Genomic DNA, 18,207 nt, shown 5'->3' on the forward strand with positions numbered 1-18,207 from the left:
GGCTAGGTGGCACAGTGAATAGAGCACCAGCCCTGGAGTCAGGAGTACCTGGGTTCAAATGCGACCTCAGACACTTAATAATTACCTAGCTGTGTGACCTTGGGCAAGCCACTTAACCCCATTACCTTGAAGAAAATCTAAAAAAAAATGATGCCAACATACATTCTGGTTTTTCATCCCCAAGAAAGGAATGAAATAACTATTTCTAAAGCTGATAGGCTATTAAATGGATGAGAGCAAAAGAAACACAATAGTGCTTTAGCTCATTGAAGCTCAAAGTTGGAGCAGGTGATAGAATATTTTCCCTTCTAAGATTGTGACATACATATTATCTCCCTGATTATGCAGAACTTCCTGAGACCTGACTTTTAATTGTACATTTCAGATGTACTGATAGGCTATTTTATGTGCCTGCCCTTTGAGGGTGATGTACAGAAGAAAATAATTATAAGAGACAATTTGAACACATGGAGGTCTTCCCTAGTGCCCTCCTTCCCTGATACCTTTCCTATGACTCCCACATGGACTAGGAGGAGAAACTTTCTTTGGGGACCTCCAGTGTTGAATAAAAACTTTAGATGAATGATGATAACATGTGGAAGCCAGAGGCCAACAGATACAAAGTTGGAAGCATTTCACAGGGATCAGTAAGGCAGAGGATGTGAAAGTAGGTCATGGGCCCAACCTTTACCTAGATTTTAACATAGCTCCTACTGCATTTCGTGATAATCCTGTAGAGAAGATAGATATATAGATTAGGTGATATTATAATGAGAATGTCAGAGCAGCATTGGCCAAACTTAAAGAGCAAATTTTAGTAATTCAATGTCAATGTGGCCAATCTCTATTGCATTGCCTTAGGGATCTCTGCTTGGCCCCTTGTGTAAAATTTTTATCTATGACCTGGATAAAGGCATAGGGTAGGTTTATCAAATTTGCAGATAACCTAATTTGGATGGAACAGCTAAAACACAAGATAACAGCTAGAATCCAAAAGGATCTTGTCAGGCTATAGCAATGGGTTGAATTTGAATTAATAAGACAAAAATCAATAAGGAAAAGGGTAAAGTCTTACACTTGAGAGAGGGAGGGAAATCAATATCACAATGTAGGGAGAGCATGGTTAAATAGTAACTGCTCTGAAAAGGACCAAAGACCTTGAGAAGAATCAGTAGCATGGTATGGCAGCCAAAAATTCTATTTAGTACTAAACAGCATTAGGAGAGACATAACTTTGGGTGGCCTTGGGCAAGCCACTTAGCCCCATTTGCCTTGCAAAAAACTAAAAAAAAAAGAGAAAGACATAACTGGGGGCAGCTAGGTGGCACAGTGCACAGAGCACTGACTCTGGAGTCAGGAGGACCTGAGTTCAAATCCAGCCTCAGACACTTAATTACCTAGCTGTGTGACATTGGGCAAGTCACTTAATCCCATTGCCTTGCAAAAAAAAGCAAACAAACAAACAAAAACAGAGACATAACTTCCAGAAAAAGAGAGGCCTACTCTTTGTTCTGGTCATAACTTACCTGGTATGTTGTATTCAGTACCCCTCTCTAGATGTCATTTCTGAGTGCCAGAGGTATTGTTCTTGTAAACCCACTAATAATTATTTGACAAATTTAAGTTTGTTGATTTAACATGATTAAGATGGAGAGTACCCAGAGGAAAGCAATTGTCATAGTGAAGGACCTTAGGCAGATCAGTTGGATCAGTTGAAGATCTGGGCACTTTGACCTACTTAAGAGGAGAGAAGACTTGGATGGGGTACAGAGGAGAGACATACTGCCTGTCTTCAAGTATTTAAAGAGCAATCTTTTTTTTTGAGGCAATTAGAGTTAAGTGACTTACCCAAGGTCATATAGCTAGCTCCTAAGTATCTGCATCTAGATTTGAACTCAGATCCTCCTGATTCCATGGCTAGTACTCTATCTACTGCATACCTAGCTGCTCCAAAGGCAGCCTTTCAAAAGAAAGATTAGGTTTTTCTTTTAGTTTTAGTATTTTAGGTTTTTGGGGTTTTTTTGCAAGGCAAACAGGGTTAAGTGGCTTGCCCAAGGCCACACAGCTAGGTAATTATTAAGTGTCTGAGACTGGATCCACTATGCCACCTAGCTGCCTGCAAAAGAAAGATTAGACTTGCTCTTTGTGGCCCTAGAAGACAGAACCAGAAACAATGATTGAACAATAAGGCAAATTTAGGCTAAATATCAGCAAAAATTTCCTAATAATTGAAGTTTACAAAAAGGTAATGGGCTGCTTCAGGAGACAACGAGCTTCCTGTTCTTAGAAGTCTTCAGACAGAGGCTGGATGACATCAGTTAGGTAGATTATAATGAACATTCTTCATATATATATATATATATATATATATATATATATATATATATATATAGTTGAACTCCATGGCCAATGGGGCCCCTTCCACTTCTCAAATTCTTTGATGCTGACCATAGTTGAAATAAAACTGCCTTTCATGCTCAAGTCTTCAGAATTGTCTTTGTAAAGGGGACAGACCTAGGTCTATACGCAGAGCACTCAGTTGACCAATAAATATTTATTAAGGGTTTACTAACTATTAAGTTTGGAGATAACAGAGAAAAACAAAAAAGGCTTTCTCTCTCCAAAGAACTCAAATTGTCTAATGTCTAATGGGGAAGATGACATGGAAATACTATCTAGCAAGATATATACAGTGTAAATGGAAGATAATTACAAGGGGGAGGAACTAAGGTGCTCTCCAGGTCCATGTCACAGTCACTATTTATGTGGCTTCTAGATTTATTTTAAATACCCTATTCAGGGCAACAGATCTACCATAGTTATCCTCTCTTCTTTCTCTAGGTTACCCTGCACACAGGACTAGAGGTTCCTTTGAATACCAGGCAGCAAAAACTGTCTAGCAACTGAAATCCCAGACCCTGATGTTCTTCAGATCCTCCTTGAGAGAAGCCCAGTCTTCTTCAAATTTAGCACAGAATCTGTGGTCAGATAAGAAAGGCAGATCAGTAGCCATTGAAGACCATATGAAAGACTTTTTCTATGGAGAATCAGGAATGGGTCTCCTCATCCCTTTTCACATGCAGATGTGGGTGTGTGATCTGTATAGTTTATCCTCATAGCCTCACTTTTCCATAGTAGAGTTCTTTCGGATGGGATGGGAAACTGGGTAGCTTGAGATTAAGGTGTTACACTGAGAATCTCAGAAGGCAGAGTTCCTGTCCTTAATCCCGTGAAAGGAAATTTTTAGCAGGGTAGTAAGATAGCAAGTCTAGGTGGTAGGTTTCTTATAACCCATTTGAAAATAGGAATTCGTTTTTGGGGTTTCTGAAAATGACACTTCCTGAAAGGGTAATGACCACTGTTTAATTCTCAGTTCTAAAGGGAGTGTGCTTTGTATGTTTTGCCTTTTCTTCTGAGATGCCCTAGACTCTCCTCTTAGAATAGGAAAATCATTAAAGCCAACATCTCGTTTCTTCCTTCTGGAATCTAGTCTGCTATCTGGTACCTGTTAGTATCCATTTAGACTCATACTGGAATAAAAAATTTAAAAACATTTATTAAGCACCTATTGTTTGCATAGTCCAATGCCCTGCACACAAAATAATCTAGGACAGAGAAAAGGCTGAATTCTAGATTCTTGCTTTTTCATTGATTTTTTTTTCTGGACATAACAGAGCATTCCTAGAACTTGCAATATCTGACTTATTTGTATTGTAATCTATGCAGTTCCCTTCTCCCTTCTTGACTAATAGCTACCTTAAAACAGACACACAAATATACACATCCCCAAAGGAAATCTACCTAACTGTTCTAATATAACATCTATGTTTTTCTGAAAAGCTACTGAACAAATCACAATCTATCCCCAGGGGACATATTCCTTCCCAGAAACTTGAGTTCCAATTAATGGTGTGCTGGTAAATGTCTAATAACTAGCTCTCTGGGGAAAAAAATATCTGCATAAAATACTCTTAGGTTTACTCTTAATTATTACCATTTTCTCTATCACTTTAGAACCAGACAATCAACAAAACAATAAATCAAGCCCTGATTTGTAGCATTAACTGATTTTGAAAGTGTAAATGCTCAATAAAACCTTAACAATCAACTCTCAGCCCCAGTTCCAAATCACAGCAGAAATTATCTCCCTGGGTAAGGAAAATCCTTTTGTTTCTCATTTAGAAGGACCAGGGGCTAGCATATAGTGGGTGCTTAATAAATTCTTGATAATTGATTGATCACCAGTAGTTTTCTATTATAGCTAAGGGAGGGAAAAAGATAACATTGTTCTGGCTACTCATGTTTTTCCTTGGAGGAGAGGATGGAAAAATACTGTTTGGGCCTAACTTGTAAGGCTGTCTTTCAAAGAAGCTTGGAAAGAGGTGACTGGAGAATTGCTGGCCTTGGAGTTGCCCTTCCTAGCACTGTCAGTCTCAGAGTTAAAAGCATGTAAAATTTTGGGTTCATAATAAGACTTCTTACCCACCATACCTGTTTGTCTCAAAATCTAAGTCTGTGAGCAGAAATACCAATGAAGTCATTGAAAGTTCTTCCCTGTGATCCGGAGTGAAGGTGGGGAGGTAGTGTGAACTTTACAGTGGTTAGTCTACTGGTGAGTGTAGGAAATGGGTTGGTAATACTTTGCACTTACTGCTTAACTGAGACTTTGATGGTGTTTGAGATCCTTGGGGTGCCCAGTCATTGCAAAAGAAGTAAAAATAGCTCTGGGATTGCACCCTATCTTCCAGGACCACAAAGGTGAACATTATCAAGACATCCCAGTTAGTCAGATGATGTGGTAAGTGCCATTTTATACCCTTCCCAGGGAAGCACATTACTGGCCTAATTGGGGGAATTCAGTAGCTATAGAAAGTGGTGCATTCCAATATTCCCAGACCACTATGATCCTGCCATAAGTTAGACATCCTATACCATTGGACACATTTTTTACCAAATGGAATGTTCTCAGAGGCACCACAAAAAAAGGCAAATGCTACACCTTAGATCATTCACACAGTTCACAGTTGAATTTGGACAAGGTGATCAGGACTAGACTCATGACAACAGTAGATGATACGGGTAGCTCTGGAGGGCAACACTACATCTAACACTTTTGTCCTTTCCATGGGCCGAGTTTTCTAGATGTAGAGCCTGTGTACTCTGCTACATAGCTCTCATCTTTTGCCTGCATACTTATTCATCTAGAAGCACAGTTCATGAATTGGTATGCTATTTTTTTTCAAGAAACACAAACAAGGCTGTTCATAAGCTTGTACTCATAGTCAAGTCTGCAGATTGAAGTCATACTGTTATCATCTTTACTTGTGTGTGTTGGCAACAGTTGGGCACCAACTTGGAAAGCATGTTTCATCCACCCATTGTGTGGACAAGGAGATCAGATCAAGAGCAGCAGTCAAGACAGAGGAAATTTGTAGTAACAGCAGGACCTTTGAGAAGGAGGAGATGCACGATGTATCTGTCTGAGAAGTGAAGCATGGTAAGAATTCTATCTTCAGTTTCCCTGGCTTTCCTGTAATCATACAGACTTCTTCCCAGATCCCATCCTACCATTCAAAAGATATATACTTTTGTATTAAGGATGAAATGAAGGAAGCAACATAATCATTTCCATCTGAAGGTAACAAGTGATTCTTATTTTCTTGAAGAGTATGTTTTATCAGATCTCTTATTTTTGAGGGCTAACCTACCTGCTGAATCTCTTCTTACTTTGATCTGTGAACCGAAACCAACTGTGTTTTTCTTAGGTTCTAGATTCTTATTTATATATATATTAGGTTTCTTACTAACCACCGGTCAATGCTGTGCAGGTTTTGATCTTTTATTCAGTGGATTCAACAAGCCTACCTCAGATCTCATGCTTCCAGATCTTGAATATTTCTAAGGAATCCTCTCATCCTGCTTTTTTTTTCCATGAAGAGGAAGAGTGGGATAGGCTTTGCATGGGATTGTTGTGACTAAATTACCACTGAACTTTGTCCTAAAAAATATACTATTCCAGACAACTTCTGAGAACAAGAGTTTCCAAGAAGGAGGAAGGTAGTTCTTCCCTTGACAGTTTCTGAGTAAGTCTGTTTCCTACCAGATCCTTCAAGAGAATACCCATGGAGGGAACTTTGCCTCAGCTATTGGGGTCATCTTTAACTCTGTCTCTCTCTTTCCCCATTTTTCAAGTAGAGACTGTGTTGTCTCTTCTTGCAAATTGCTTCTGTGTAATATGAATCTGAGTTTTCCAGGAAGAGTCAGTGGAAATAAACAAATAATTACTTTTTGAGGTATCAGATTACAGAAGGAATGACAGATTCTATATTCCCATCTCATGTAGTTTGGCCAGCAGGTACCACAGCTGTGAGACACACACAGCTTCCTTTGAAAAAGAGGAGGCCAAACTGCTTGGGACTGATTTGTCTCTAGACACATCTGAAACAAATTCAGACAAACAAAAAGAAGCATGTAAAAGCATAAAAGCTTTCTTCTTTCCCCAAATTGTGCCCAGAAAAAAAGTCAAACAGAATGTTTCCAGTGATGTCCAAGACTGAAAGATATTATTTCAGGTGTTAGTCAATGACAGCCATTAAGCTAGATTGCTTCAATGAGCTTGGAATAATTTTCCACTTTTGGAGATAGTATGGCATTTAATCAAGTGAAAGAATGTTTGTAAAGCATTTTGTAAACTATTGTTATTACTTGTGAAAGTTGGCTAAGGGCCAAACTGAACTCATTGGAACATATGGTGACTTCCCACATAGAATCTTAAACTTAAGAAAAAGGAGAATAAGGTAGAAATCAGTTTTTAGAGTTCCATCGATACTAAAAATGACATCCTGGATATTATTAATTCGGGTATGCATTACCACCCCATCATGCCTAAAGAAGCAGTTCATATGATTTACTGTGGACAAATTAAAAAAAAATTATCTGGTGGTCAACTTCCCTTGGTCTAGGTCTCAGACAAAAGGCAGTCTGCAGTCTATATAAAAGCCTGTATTGGAAATCTTTCCAATATGGTAAGACATTGGGAAGAAGGAGATGGCACAGTGTGTATGTCTGAGAAGTGAAGCATGATAAGAATTCTATCATCAGTTTCCCTGGCTTCCCTGTGATAATACAGACTTCTTCCCAGATCTCACCCTATCATTCAACAGAGACATATACTTTTGTATCAAGAAGGAAATGAAAGAAAGAACATAAATACGCAATGCCATCTGAAAGTAACAAGTGATTTTTATTTCCTTAAAGAGGAGTTTGGTAAGACCTGCCAAAACATCTATTGTGATTATACAGCTTTACAAAATTAAAAGTGTTTTCCACCAAGGATATGACATCAGACTAGTAATTTGAGGGTGGGAAGAGGACTTGCTTAGATTTAAAAGGAGATTGTAGTCTAAGAGACCACTCTCCCAGCATTCTTTAACCCAAACTCATAGTACCTGACTATGAGGAGATGGAGAAGAAGGAAGGTATGGCAGATTCAGTGAAGTTTATACTGATTTATGAATCCAGAACAAGTATAGAGGGAAAAGAAGATTTTTTTTTTCCAATACTCAGAAATAATAAAGCCACCTCTCTTCCTAAAACAACATATGTCTTTTTCCAATAGGAGGCTGAAAAATGCCTAGGGTCTCAGTTGGAGACTGGAGAGAAACCAGTATCTAAAACATGATCTTTGGAAAAGACTTCCCTCTGCTTTTTCCTCTCCTGGGTCCTTTGCCATTTACTTTCTAATTTTTACCTCCCCCTCCCCTACTATTTAAATATAGAAGATGTGGAAGGAAATAGGTGATCGTATCTTCCATAATCAACACCTCAAACTTTTAACAAATTGGATGGCGTTGGAGTCCCTCATTCTTTCTTCTGCATTAGTTCAAAGGAATGTCCAATTTACTCTAACCAAGGATAGATGCCAAAGGGAGGGGCAAATCTGAGCAAACTTGCCAATTTGCCTCTGTCTCTGGAGAATTTTAAAGAAAAGATAGTGAAACATCCCTGCTGTCTGAAAGAGAGAAGGGGGGGGCTCCTCAGGATGGAATAATATAGAATTATTGTCTCTCATTAGAGTTTCTATTGCATCACTATATATTATGTCATCCTTTGTACATAAAAACCTCAAATTATCAAGAGTTTATATTAGGTCAGCTATAAAATCCATTTGATTAATTTTATCAGAGTTTAGTGAGAAAGAATGAAGTTTGAAGTAGTTGGAAATATTAATGACCTATTCCATTGTAAATAATGTTATCCTAAAGTAGTTCTAGCACATTATTCAGTGGTGATAGAGTTTGATCAATGTGTTTTGTTTTTTTAATTATCTCTTTAAAATATCCTAGAGCACTTCAGAGAAGAACTTCCCAGAGCTTGATCAAGGTGAAACATCACATATAATCTTGCTGTACCTCCCCTTTCTATTCTGCTGTTTAAAAAATCATTGAGTCTAACATATAAAGGATATGGATAAAGGCAACTGGACTACAATGTAAATGATGTCAACGATTTAGAAATGTGTACTGAGTTGCTGCCTAAATTTGTCAACCCCTAGTGTCCCTGGGCCATAAAGCTTATAAGAGACCTGGGACAGCTACTGGGAGACAAGGCTCTTTGTCCCACTCTATAATGTTTCCTATCACTCTCTCAGGATAGCTAAGTGGCACAATACATAGAGTGCTGGATCTGAACTAATCTTCCTGAATTCATATCCATTCTCAGATACATGTTAGTTGTGTGACCCTGGACAAGTTGCTTAAGTTTCAGTTTCTTCATCTATAAAACAAGCTAGAGAAAGAAACGGTAAACTACTCTAGTATCTTTGCTATGAAAAAATCTCAAAATATTCATGTAAGGGGTCTGAAAAACTCAACTGAAAAGCATCTAAGTATTATTTTCTCTCCTTCCAGGTATTCTCTGCTCTGTACTTTACAAAAACCTGCTCTTAAAAAAAAGCAAAATTTGTCACTCATCTCATAGCCTAATATCTATTCATAAGGCCAGTACTGGTAGCAAAACATTTGTTTCCTCTTCATAGATTTTCGTGAATAGGAGTGGTGGATAAAATATTCTTTGGAAGTAAAATTGGTGAATACTGTAAAACACAATAATTAGGCACCTTGCCATACAAACCTAAGGAATTTCTTATATAGATACTCTAACCATGTTATCTCACATGCAAAAGTGATGAATTGGCCATTTCTTCCAAAAGGCCTAACCCGCAATAGCTGTAATGTTTTTTTTTTTCCTCCAGCACCAACATCAAAATGGAGTTTTCAACTGCATTTCAGTATTCTACTAACTCTAGAAAAAAAATCATTGAGACAGATCTAAGGGTATTTTAACCCTAAACAAAAGAAACTGTATTAGTCTCTCACACCTATACTCTCAGGAGATGCTCTCTGCCCACCCCACCATCCACTGAAAATTGAATCTTTGACTTCAGAATGAAAACAGAGTTCTTAGTTTTCCTTGAAAAGGGTGGTCAATGACATTGGGCTTCAGCTGATTAGGAAGAAGAAATCTCAAACTTGGTTAGCAAAGAGCAAACAAAATTTTTTCAAGATTTTCCTTTCTAAAAGTGGCTAATGTTGGCTTTGTTTTGCAGTGGTAGTTTCTCTTAAGTCTTCCTTTTTGGGGTAAAAAAAAAAATCAAAATAGCTTAACTGGAAAGGAACTGAAAGAAGACAAAAAGTAATATTTATTGTCCAAGGTACTAGGTCCTGACTATAGGCTTCTGAAGTTGAAACTTTTTACTCTGGCTCTGTTACTGACTCATTGTGTGGTTCCAGGCAAATTATTTAATCTCTCTGTGCCTCAGCCTCCCCATCAGTAAAATGGGACAATTATTATCACAGTGTAACCTACCTCCACTGGCTGTTGTAAAAATGAATGGTCAGCCAATTAATGAGTATTAAGCACCTACTGTATGCCAAACACTTCACTAAGCACTGGGCACCAGAGATATAAAGGTAAACCCTACTCTCAAAAGACTCAGTCTAATAGAGCAGAAAGGTGTAAACAATTATGTACATACAAGCTATATATAAAATAAATTGAAAATAATCAACAGAGGGAAAGCACTACAATTAAGAGGGATTGGGAAACACTTCCTGTAGGAGATGTGATTTTAGCTAGTACCTAAAGGAAGCCAGGGAAGCCAGGAGGTAAAGATGAGAAAGGAGAGCATTCCAGGCATAGAAACAACCAGTGAAAATGCCAGGGATGTGAAGGAACAGCAAGAAGCCTTAAAAAAAAAGTTCTAGCCATCATTTCTGAAACCTTTGCTAATGAACCCTATCTATAGAACAGTTGATTGTACAGGATTTTCCACTGATCCAGTCTCCTGTTTCTTTGGTAATCAGCAGTGTATAGTTGTAGGATGGCTGGCCTGGTTAGGGGCATAAATAGGCATTGAAAACAGGCCTACTTTGACTACTAAAAAAAATCCCAAGTGCTCTAGCTTTAAGTGGGGCCATTTTTAATCAGTTATGTTGTGTGTTATAAGTGTCAGTGTTCTCATTGTTAGTTATTGAGGCATCCAAAAGGCAGAAACCCTTATGGGCTATGAGAAGAGATGGGTCAGGGCATCTGCCTCCTCACTCAAGATTGGTGCTCACATACAAACATAGATATACACACACATACACGCACGCACATACAAAATCACCCATGAGATAGCATGTATTATGACTGAGGGCCTCACACACCATGAGCATTCTTACATATGTGTGTATGAACATATAACAAGATACAAACCAAACTCAGATCTAAAAGGTAGTAACTTTAAGCATATTAAGATGTTTCTAGGTAATGGATAAATGCCTGGACTTCCATTGAACCATCTACAATGGGAGTTTACTGGCCCTTTAAATGAATTAAGCTGTTTTTAGATAGATAAGGAATTGGGAGATTAGTCAACAGTGTGGTTTCTTCTGTGGGCATCTATTTGTATTTTCCCAAATGGTCAAAGTTCATCAGTTGTGGATATTGCATGCTATACTTGAGGATAAAACCATGAGGCTGAGTCCCAGGATAAGCATCAGGCTCAGGAAAGATTTTTCTGGTACTTGTTTAAGTATGAACAAGACTGGGGCCACCTCAGTGTTGGAGGATAGGGAGGAGTAAGTGAGCTTTGGGGATGGAGAGAAGAGAGAAAGATGGTGGTTATGTACTCCAACCATTCCCCTCAACACTGTGGCTAGAAATAACTACTTTCTCAATCTGCAATGAATGGAAGCACAGCCAAGAGGCATCATGGGGCAAAGCAGAAGAGTTAAAATGCATGAAATAGAATTGCTGCTTTTTGCACAAACTATTGTATGAAGCATGAAAGATGTTAGTTTAAATGTTGGCAAAGGAACTTTAAAAGTAAGAAAAAAATTTTGTGTCTTGTTTGGTTGTAAAAAAAAAATTCCACCTCTCTTTACCCATCCTTGTTCCTCCTGTAATGTAATGTGGTCACTTTCTGTTGTTCATTGTTGGGAATTAGTAACAGTTGTTGGTCACATCTGTGCTCATGTGTTATTGGAAACAGGAGGAAAGGAAAGAAAACTTTTCTAATTTTTTGTATTGGTAGCTGCAAGCATTTGTATTTTTTGAATTGGAAACACAAGTGTTTTTTGGTCTTTTGGGGTCTGGCTGAACTTTATGTATTACTTTTTGGAAAACCTAAGTTTTACCACTGTCTTAACCAGATTTGAAATAAATTCTTTTGACACTGCCAACAAACTGGAAGGTGTGTGGTCTGTGATTACTACTTATCTTCAGATCTCTAGATTCCCTTGGTTTGAACTTTTTCTGACAGTCAATCCAATAGATCACCAGGTTAATGAAAGAAAAACAGTACTCTGTTCCTCAAAACAGCCAAGATATGTATTTCTTTTAGTGTTTATATTGTTGGTTTTGTTTTAACTATTAAATCTTTAGGGTGAATGTTTCTTTTCCCAAGGATAGAGAATTTGAGAATGTCCTTTTCCAGATCTTCAATATCTATGGCTATTGAAATAGCAAAAGTTGCAGTCCCTGCAGGAACATTCATCAGGTTTTATTTCCACAGGAGTTGCTCACCTCGATGGTGGCATCAAGGGTCAAGCTTGAAGGACTTGGGGGTGGGAGGGTTGGGAGGTGAGGAGTGGGTGAAGGGTTGAAGGGCACTGCTAGTTTCTGTGGCCTTTGGATTCAGGGTCCTGTTCTATCTCCTCCAGAGTCTGAGGGGAGTTGGTGTTCAAGGTGGTTTGACCTTCCTGGCAAAAACATCTTCTGCCTTTCCCTCAGAGTACTGGACTGACATACTTGTTCCCTCAGTGATAGATGAAACCTATAAAAACCAGTGTTGCTGGTTTTTAATATTCTATGGCTATCAATGCAACAGTCAGATTTTACTCTTGCTACATAGCTAGCCCATCTCCTTTTCTGATTATATATCTCATGAGTATTATCCTTTTACAGAATCTTTTTGCATGTAAATCATCTTTAGATAATGTACCTATTGAGACCCATTATGCATCTCACCGTGGTCCTTTGGATCCTTGAAAATTTTGATTCTTTTGATCTGTGATTCATAACCATTTATAATCACTACTATGTTAAAAAGATATTGTGGGGGCAGCTAGGTGACACAGTGGATAAACATGGGCTCTGGAGTCAGGAGAACCTGGGTTCAAATCCAGCCTCAGATACTTAATACTTACTTAGCTATGTGACCTTGTATTAAGCCCATTGCCTTGCACCCCACCCAAAAAAAATTATGATAAACCGAATGTGGAAAAGTAGAAATATTAAATTCAGATCATGATGCAATAAAAATTAGATTCAATAATGAACAATAGAAAGACATTAAAAATTAATTGGAGGGGTGGCGTAGTGGCGTAGTGGATAAAGCACTGGCCTTGGAGTCAGGAGTACCTGGGTTCAAATCCGGTCTCAGACACTTAATAATTACCTAGCTGTGTGGCCTTGGGCAAGCCACTTAACCCCATTGCCTTGCAAAAACCTAAAAAAACAAAAAAAATAAATTGGTTGAAGAACAAATCATAGATACAATCAATAATTTCGTTAAAGAAAATGACAACAATGAAACAAACCAAAATTTATGGGTTGCAGTCAAAGTCGTATAAAAGATAAAATTCATATCTCTAATTGCCTATACCAAAAAAAGAGAGAAAAGGCAGATCAGTGAATTAGGTGTGCAACTTAAAAAATCTAGGGAAAAAAAATTAAAAATCCCCAATTAAACACAAAATTGTAAATCCTGAAAATTAAAAGAGAAATTAATAAAACTGAAAAAACTATTGGACTATTAAAACTAGAAGCTGTTCTTATGAAAAAGCAATAAAATAAAAAAAATTGATTAATTTGATTTAAAAAACAACTAAATTATCAGTATTAAAAATGAAAGTTAGGGTTACTACTTATAAAGAGGAAATTAAGACAATTTTTAGAGGCTGTTTTGCCCAATTACATGTCTATAAATTTGACAATCTAAATGAAAAGTATGAATATCTAACAAAAAACCCAGATTAACAGAATAAAAAATAGAATATTTAAGTCAAGAATATTAGTCAAGCAGATCCAAAAAAATGCTGAAGAAAATAACATGTTAAAAACCAGCTTAGGTCAAATGGATAAAACAGTTCATAAAGTTATTGAGGAGAATGCTTTGAAAAGCAGAATTGGCCAGATGGAAAAGGAGATAAGAAAGCTCTCTGAGGAAAACAAGTCCTTCAGATGTAGAATGGAACTAAAGGAAGCAGAGGGTAAAGTAGAAATTGAGAGAATCCACCAATCTCCTACTGAAAAGATCAAAAAAAAAAACCACCCCAGATTATTATAGCCAAGTTCCAGAACTCCCAAGTCAAAGAGAAATTATTGCAAGCAGCCAGAAGAACACAATTCACATATTGTGGAGCTGAAGTCAAGATCACACAGGACTTAGCAGCAACTACATTAAGGGCTCATAGGGCTTGGAATATAACATTCCAGAAGGCAAAAGAGCTTGAAATGCAACCAAAAATCAACTACTCAGCAAAACTGAACATCCTCTTCCACAGGGGAAAAGATGGACTTTCAATGAAACAGGGGAATTTCAAATGTTCCTGTTCAAACAACCAGAGCTGAACAGAAAGTTTAACCTTCAAGTACAGAAATCAGGTGAAGCATAGAGAGTGAAAGAGAAGGGCAAATTATGAGGGACTTAATGATGATGAACTGCATGTATTCCTGCATGGAAAGATGATACTGATAATAGTCATATGAACCTTCTCATTTAATAGAACAGGTAGAAGGAGCTTTTATAGATGAAGCACAGGAGAGAGCTGAATTTGCCTTGCAAAAAACAAAAGCAAAAAACAAAACAAAACAAAAATGGAGTTAATGAGTGAAAGAGAAATGTACTGGGTGTAAGAGAAAGGAGAGGTAGAATAGGCTAAGATATTTCATATAAAAGATATTTCATGTAGCTTTTGCTATGGAAGGGGGGGAAGTGAGGGGGAATGAGGGAGCCTTCATTCTCATCAGAAATGGCTCAGAGAATAGCATATACACTCAATAGGATATAGACATCTAGAAGAAAAAGGAGAGGATGGGGAAGGAAGGGGGTGTGTGGGTGATAGAGGAGAAGGAAGATCATAGGAGAGAATAGACAGATATAACTAATGATGTTTTCTTTTTTACTTTTTGCAGGGTGCTGGGATTGGGTGGCCTGTCTGGGACCACCGGGCTGGATGATTGTTTGTCTCTGGGTGGTATGTGTGCTTGGGGCCTCTTGGCCCCAGGGCCTGTGCTCTGTCCACTGCACCACTCAGCTGCCCCACAGCACATTTTTGAAGAGCAACAGAGTGAAAGGAGAGAGAAAATATAAAAACAGAAAATAGAAAATAGAAATAGAAAAATAAAATAGAAAATAGAAAATATGTTAGTGAGGAGGAATGGGTGCAATCAGCAACAGCAACTGTGGAAAAATAACTTCTCTGATAGACATGATAAAGAATGTGATCCACCTGAGACAGAGCTGATGGTATCAGAACACAGACTGAAACTCATTTTTTTCTTTTTTACTTTATTTCTCATGAGGTTTTATATTTTTGTGGAGAGGGAGTATTCTGTTTACTTTTTTCTTTTTTATGTTTTTGCAAGGTAAATGGGGTTAAGTGGCTTGCCCAAGGCCACACAGCTAGGTAATTATTAAGTGTCTGAGACCACCTTTGAACCCAGGTACTCCTGACTCCAGGGCCGGTGCTCTATCCACTGCGCCACCTAGCCGCCCTGTTTACTCTTAAACAAGAATATTTTAGTAATGTTGTAAATAAAAAATAAATAAAATCTTAAAATGTAAATAAAAAAATTTTTAAAAAAGATTGTCAGAACCTCTAGATTTGGAACCAGAGAAGCAAAAGCCCTTTTAGAATTGTTCTGAGAATAGAGCATATTGTCCAAGAAAAAAATATCTAAGGTTAGATAATTACATGAAATATCTGGGACTATCCTTTCTGTCCTTTCTTTTCCCTAACCAACTGTTCTGCCTGCTTGGCTCCAGCCTCCAAAGAACTAGAAATTCTTATCTGATCTGTTTTAGTTTCTACTCCACCTCTCCCACTCCTCCCCACACCCCATCCCCAGGCTAAGAGAACATTCAGTTAGCTGTTGTATTAATTAGGTTGGCTTGATGTTAACTTAAGTTTTCTTGGTTACTTTGGTAAAATGTAAATCTCTCTTCTCAGAACCAGTCCATTGTGAGCCCTCTAGTAATTCAGTCTGTACCTGACTTAATGTAATTATGGAAATTGTGAGAAAAACTTTATCATATTGTTTAAACCTGGCTCATTTAAAGTAAGTACCTGCTTCTAAGTGAATGGACAAAGAAGCCAATATCAACATGAGACAGCTGTCCCAAGATTCCGGATGAGAAACTGAATCTACTGTCTTAGTTTTTTTTTTTCCTCTTCCCTTTTATTATGTACCCAACCACCAAGACCCTAAGGGTATAGAAATTTATCTTACCCTAGAGAAAAATGAGAGGAAATGGATAGGATAAGTGGGGGGGGGGGGGGAGTAGATGATAGAAGAGAGGGAAGATCAGAAGAGGGAGGATGGACTTATGATAAAGAAGGCAACTCATGCCAGAGATGGAATCTGATCACAGAGTGAAGTACCATTTTTTTCTCTCACTTCATTTCTCTTAAGGTTTCTCTATCTTTTGGGGGGAAGGGGGTTTTTGTTTACTTTCACAACAAGATTAATGTAATAATATGAAAAGAAATAAATCATAGAACACATACACACACACACACACACACACACACACACAAGAAAAAGAATTTTGGGAAAATGACTTCCCACAAACCCAAGAATACCTGTATTGTCCTAAGAAATGCTAATAACCATGAAAACTACTCAAGATCTAAGAATGACTATGCGTGGGCCAACCCCTTTCATGTATGACCCCAGCCTTAGCAGCATTAAGACCCTTTCTAGGAAGGGAGGATGGTGAGCTTCCACCTGCAAGCATCATTTTCCTCACTCTGAAATTAAACTTCTTTTTGGTCCTGACTCTCCAGTCTTTAGACTACTCTGTTTACAAGTGAACTATCTTGTACTGATTTTGTGTATTTAACTACTAGGTGTCAATGTGGAAAATAAAACTCATTTACTGTCAATTCATTCCTCACTAACCATCTTTAAGGCAAGATCAGGAACAGAATCTTCCCAGACCACAACTCTACCCTTTGGTGCAGGCTCAGGGAGAGGTCTTCCCTTTTTGGGCCCTGCCTCATTCTCCTTTCTCTACTTTAACTTTCTTGGAAGTCATGAGAAAGGAGAATTCCTCAGCTCTGGGGTACTAATGGATACAAAAACAATAGACTCACATATCTAGAAGCAATAATGGTCCCAGATTCATACATACTCCTTTCTGTACTATCTAAAGAAGCAACTATGGATAGAGCTTTGGCTCTGAAATCAAGAAGACCTGAGTACAGATCTAAACTTAGTCCCTTACTAGTTACTTAATCTGTCTGCCTTAATCTGTCTTTGCCAATTCTAAAATGAGGGTAATAATAGTACATTCCTTGTATACCTTGTATGAATCAAATTAGATAATATTTGCAAAGACTTAGCACAATGTCTAACACAATAGGTTTTATTTAAATGCTCATTCCCTCTATTCTTAGGGAAAATCATAGGGTTAATAAATATAATAGTATAACCTATATAAGATTTTTTCACTGTCAGAGGGAGAGGGGAAGGAAGGCAAGGAGGGAAAATGTGGAACTAAAAATCTTACCAAAAAAATTAATATTGAAAACTATCTCTGAATGTAATTGGAAAAATAAATTTATATATTAAAATGAATAACTAAGTAAATATAATATCCTAGATAGCACTTAGACACAAAACCAGCAAAACAACTTTCCAGCTTTACCTCACTATAACTAGAACACTCATTTTTGGTCACCAACTATAGAAACATAACAGAATAATTGAAAGCCAGACCATCATTTATTTAGAGAAATACAGACAAAAAATTTATTGAAATAGTAAAGTTGAGCTTAAAAAGGAAATTGGATTCTTTTTCATTTTTTAAGTCTTTTTTAATTCTCAAAGGGACAGAAGAAAGGAAGTGGAAGTAGGAGGGGAAAAGACACTCAGTCCCCTAGATTATAGGGGTGGAGCTGTGTTGGTCATTTTGGTGTTGAAGCCATTGTTGCTGCCTCTGTCTTAGTCTTTCCTACTATATCTATGGGCATCAATTCTCATCAAAGACTTCTTTGCAAGCATTCTACAAAGCTTCCATAAGCTCCACAGTTCAAAACCAAGTAATGGGATATTCTTTCTATATTTTCCATGATTAGGAAAAGAAGCAAATGCTATAAGCACCAGAATTCTCAGTGTGGGTTCTTTCATTGAAAGATCACTTCAGTTCTCTATACTCACTTTCACATTCTGTGTATACTTAGATGTATTTAGTATGTCTCCCCCATTAGAATATATAAGCTCAGTGAGGGCTGGATTAATTTCCACAGCAACTCAAGAGTATATATTCTGCAATCCTGCAGAGGATTTTGATCTTAATGGGAAGAAGTGGGCAGCAAAAGTAGCAGACAGGGTTAAGTGATTTGCCCAAGGTCACATATGTATCTGAAGTCACATTTGAACACAGGTGCTCCTGACTCCAGGGTTGGCCCTCTACTCACTTTGCCCCCTAGCTGC

At 37.7% G+C, this 18,207-nt stretch overlaps 1 protein-coding gene across 6 annotated transcripts in view; it reads left to right on the forward strand.

The window, feature by feature from the left end:
- Positions 1-3,453, forward strand: part of TRIM67 (tripartite motif containing 67) — an 89,223-nt gene extending 85,770 nt beyond the window's left edge. For all 6 annotated transcript variants that reach the window (XM_074220458.1, XM_074220459.1, XM_074220460.1 and 3 more), the window contains one exon: positions 2,842-3,453. In XM_074220458.1, the coding sequence (XP_074076559.1) occupies positions 2,842-2,907 (66 nt within the window). In that variant the 3' untranslated portion in view covers positions 2,908-3,453. The remainder of the gene's footprint in view (positions 1-2,841) is intronic.
- The last annotated feature ends 14,754 nt before the right edge of the window (positions 3,454-18,207 follow it).

This window comes from Macrotis lagotis, chromosome 2, assembly GCF_037893015.1.
Source record: "Macrotis lagotis isolate mMagLag1 chromosome 2, bilby.v1.9.chrom.fasta, whole genome shotgun sequence".
NCBI lineage: Eukaryota > Metazoa > Chordata > Mammalia > Peramelemorphia > Peramelidae > Macrotis > Macrotis lagotis.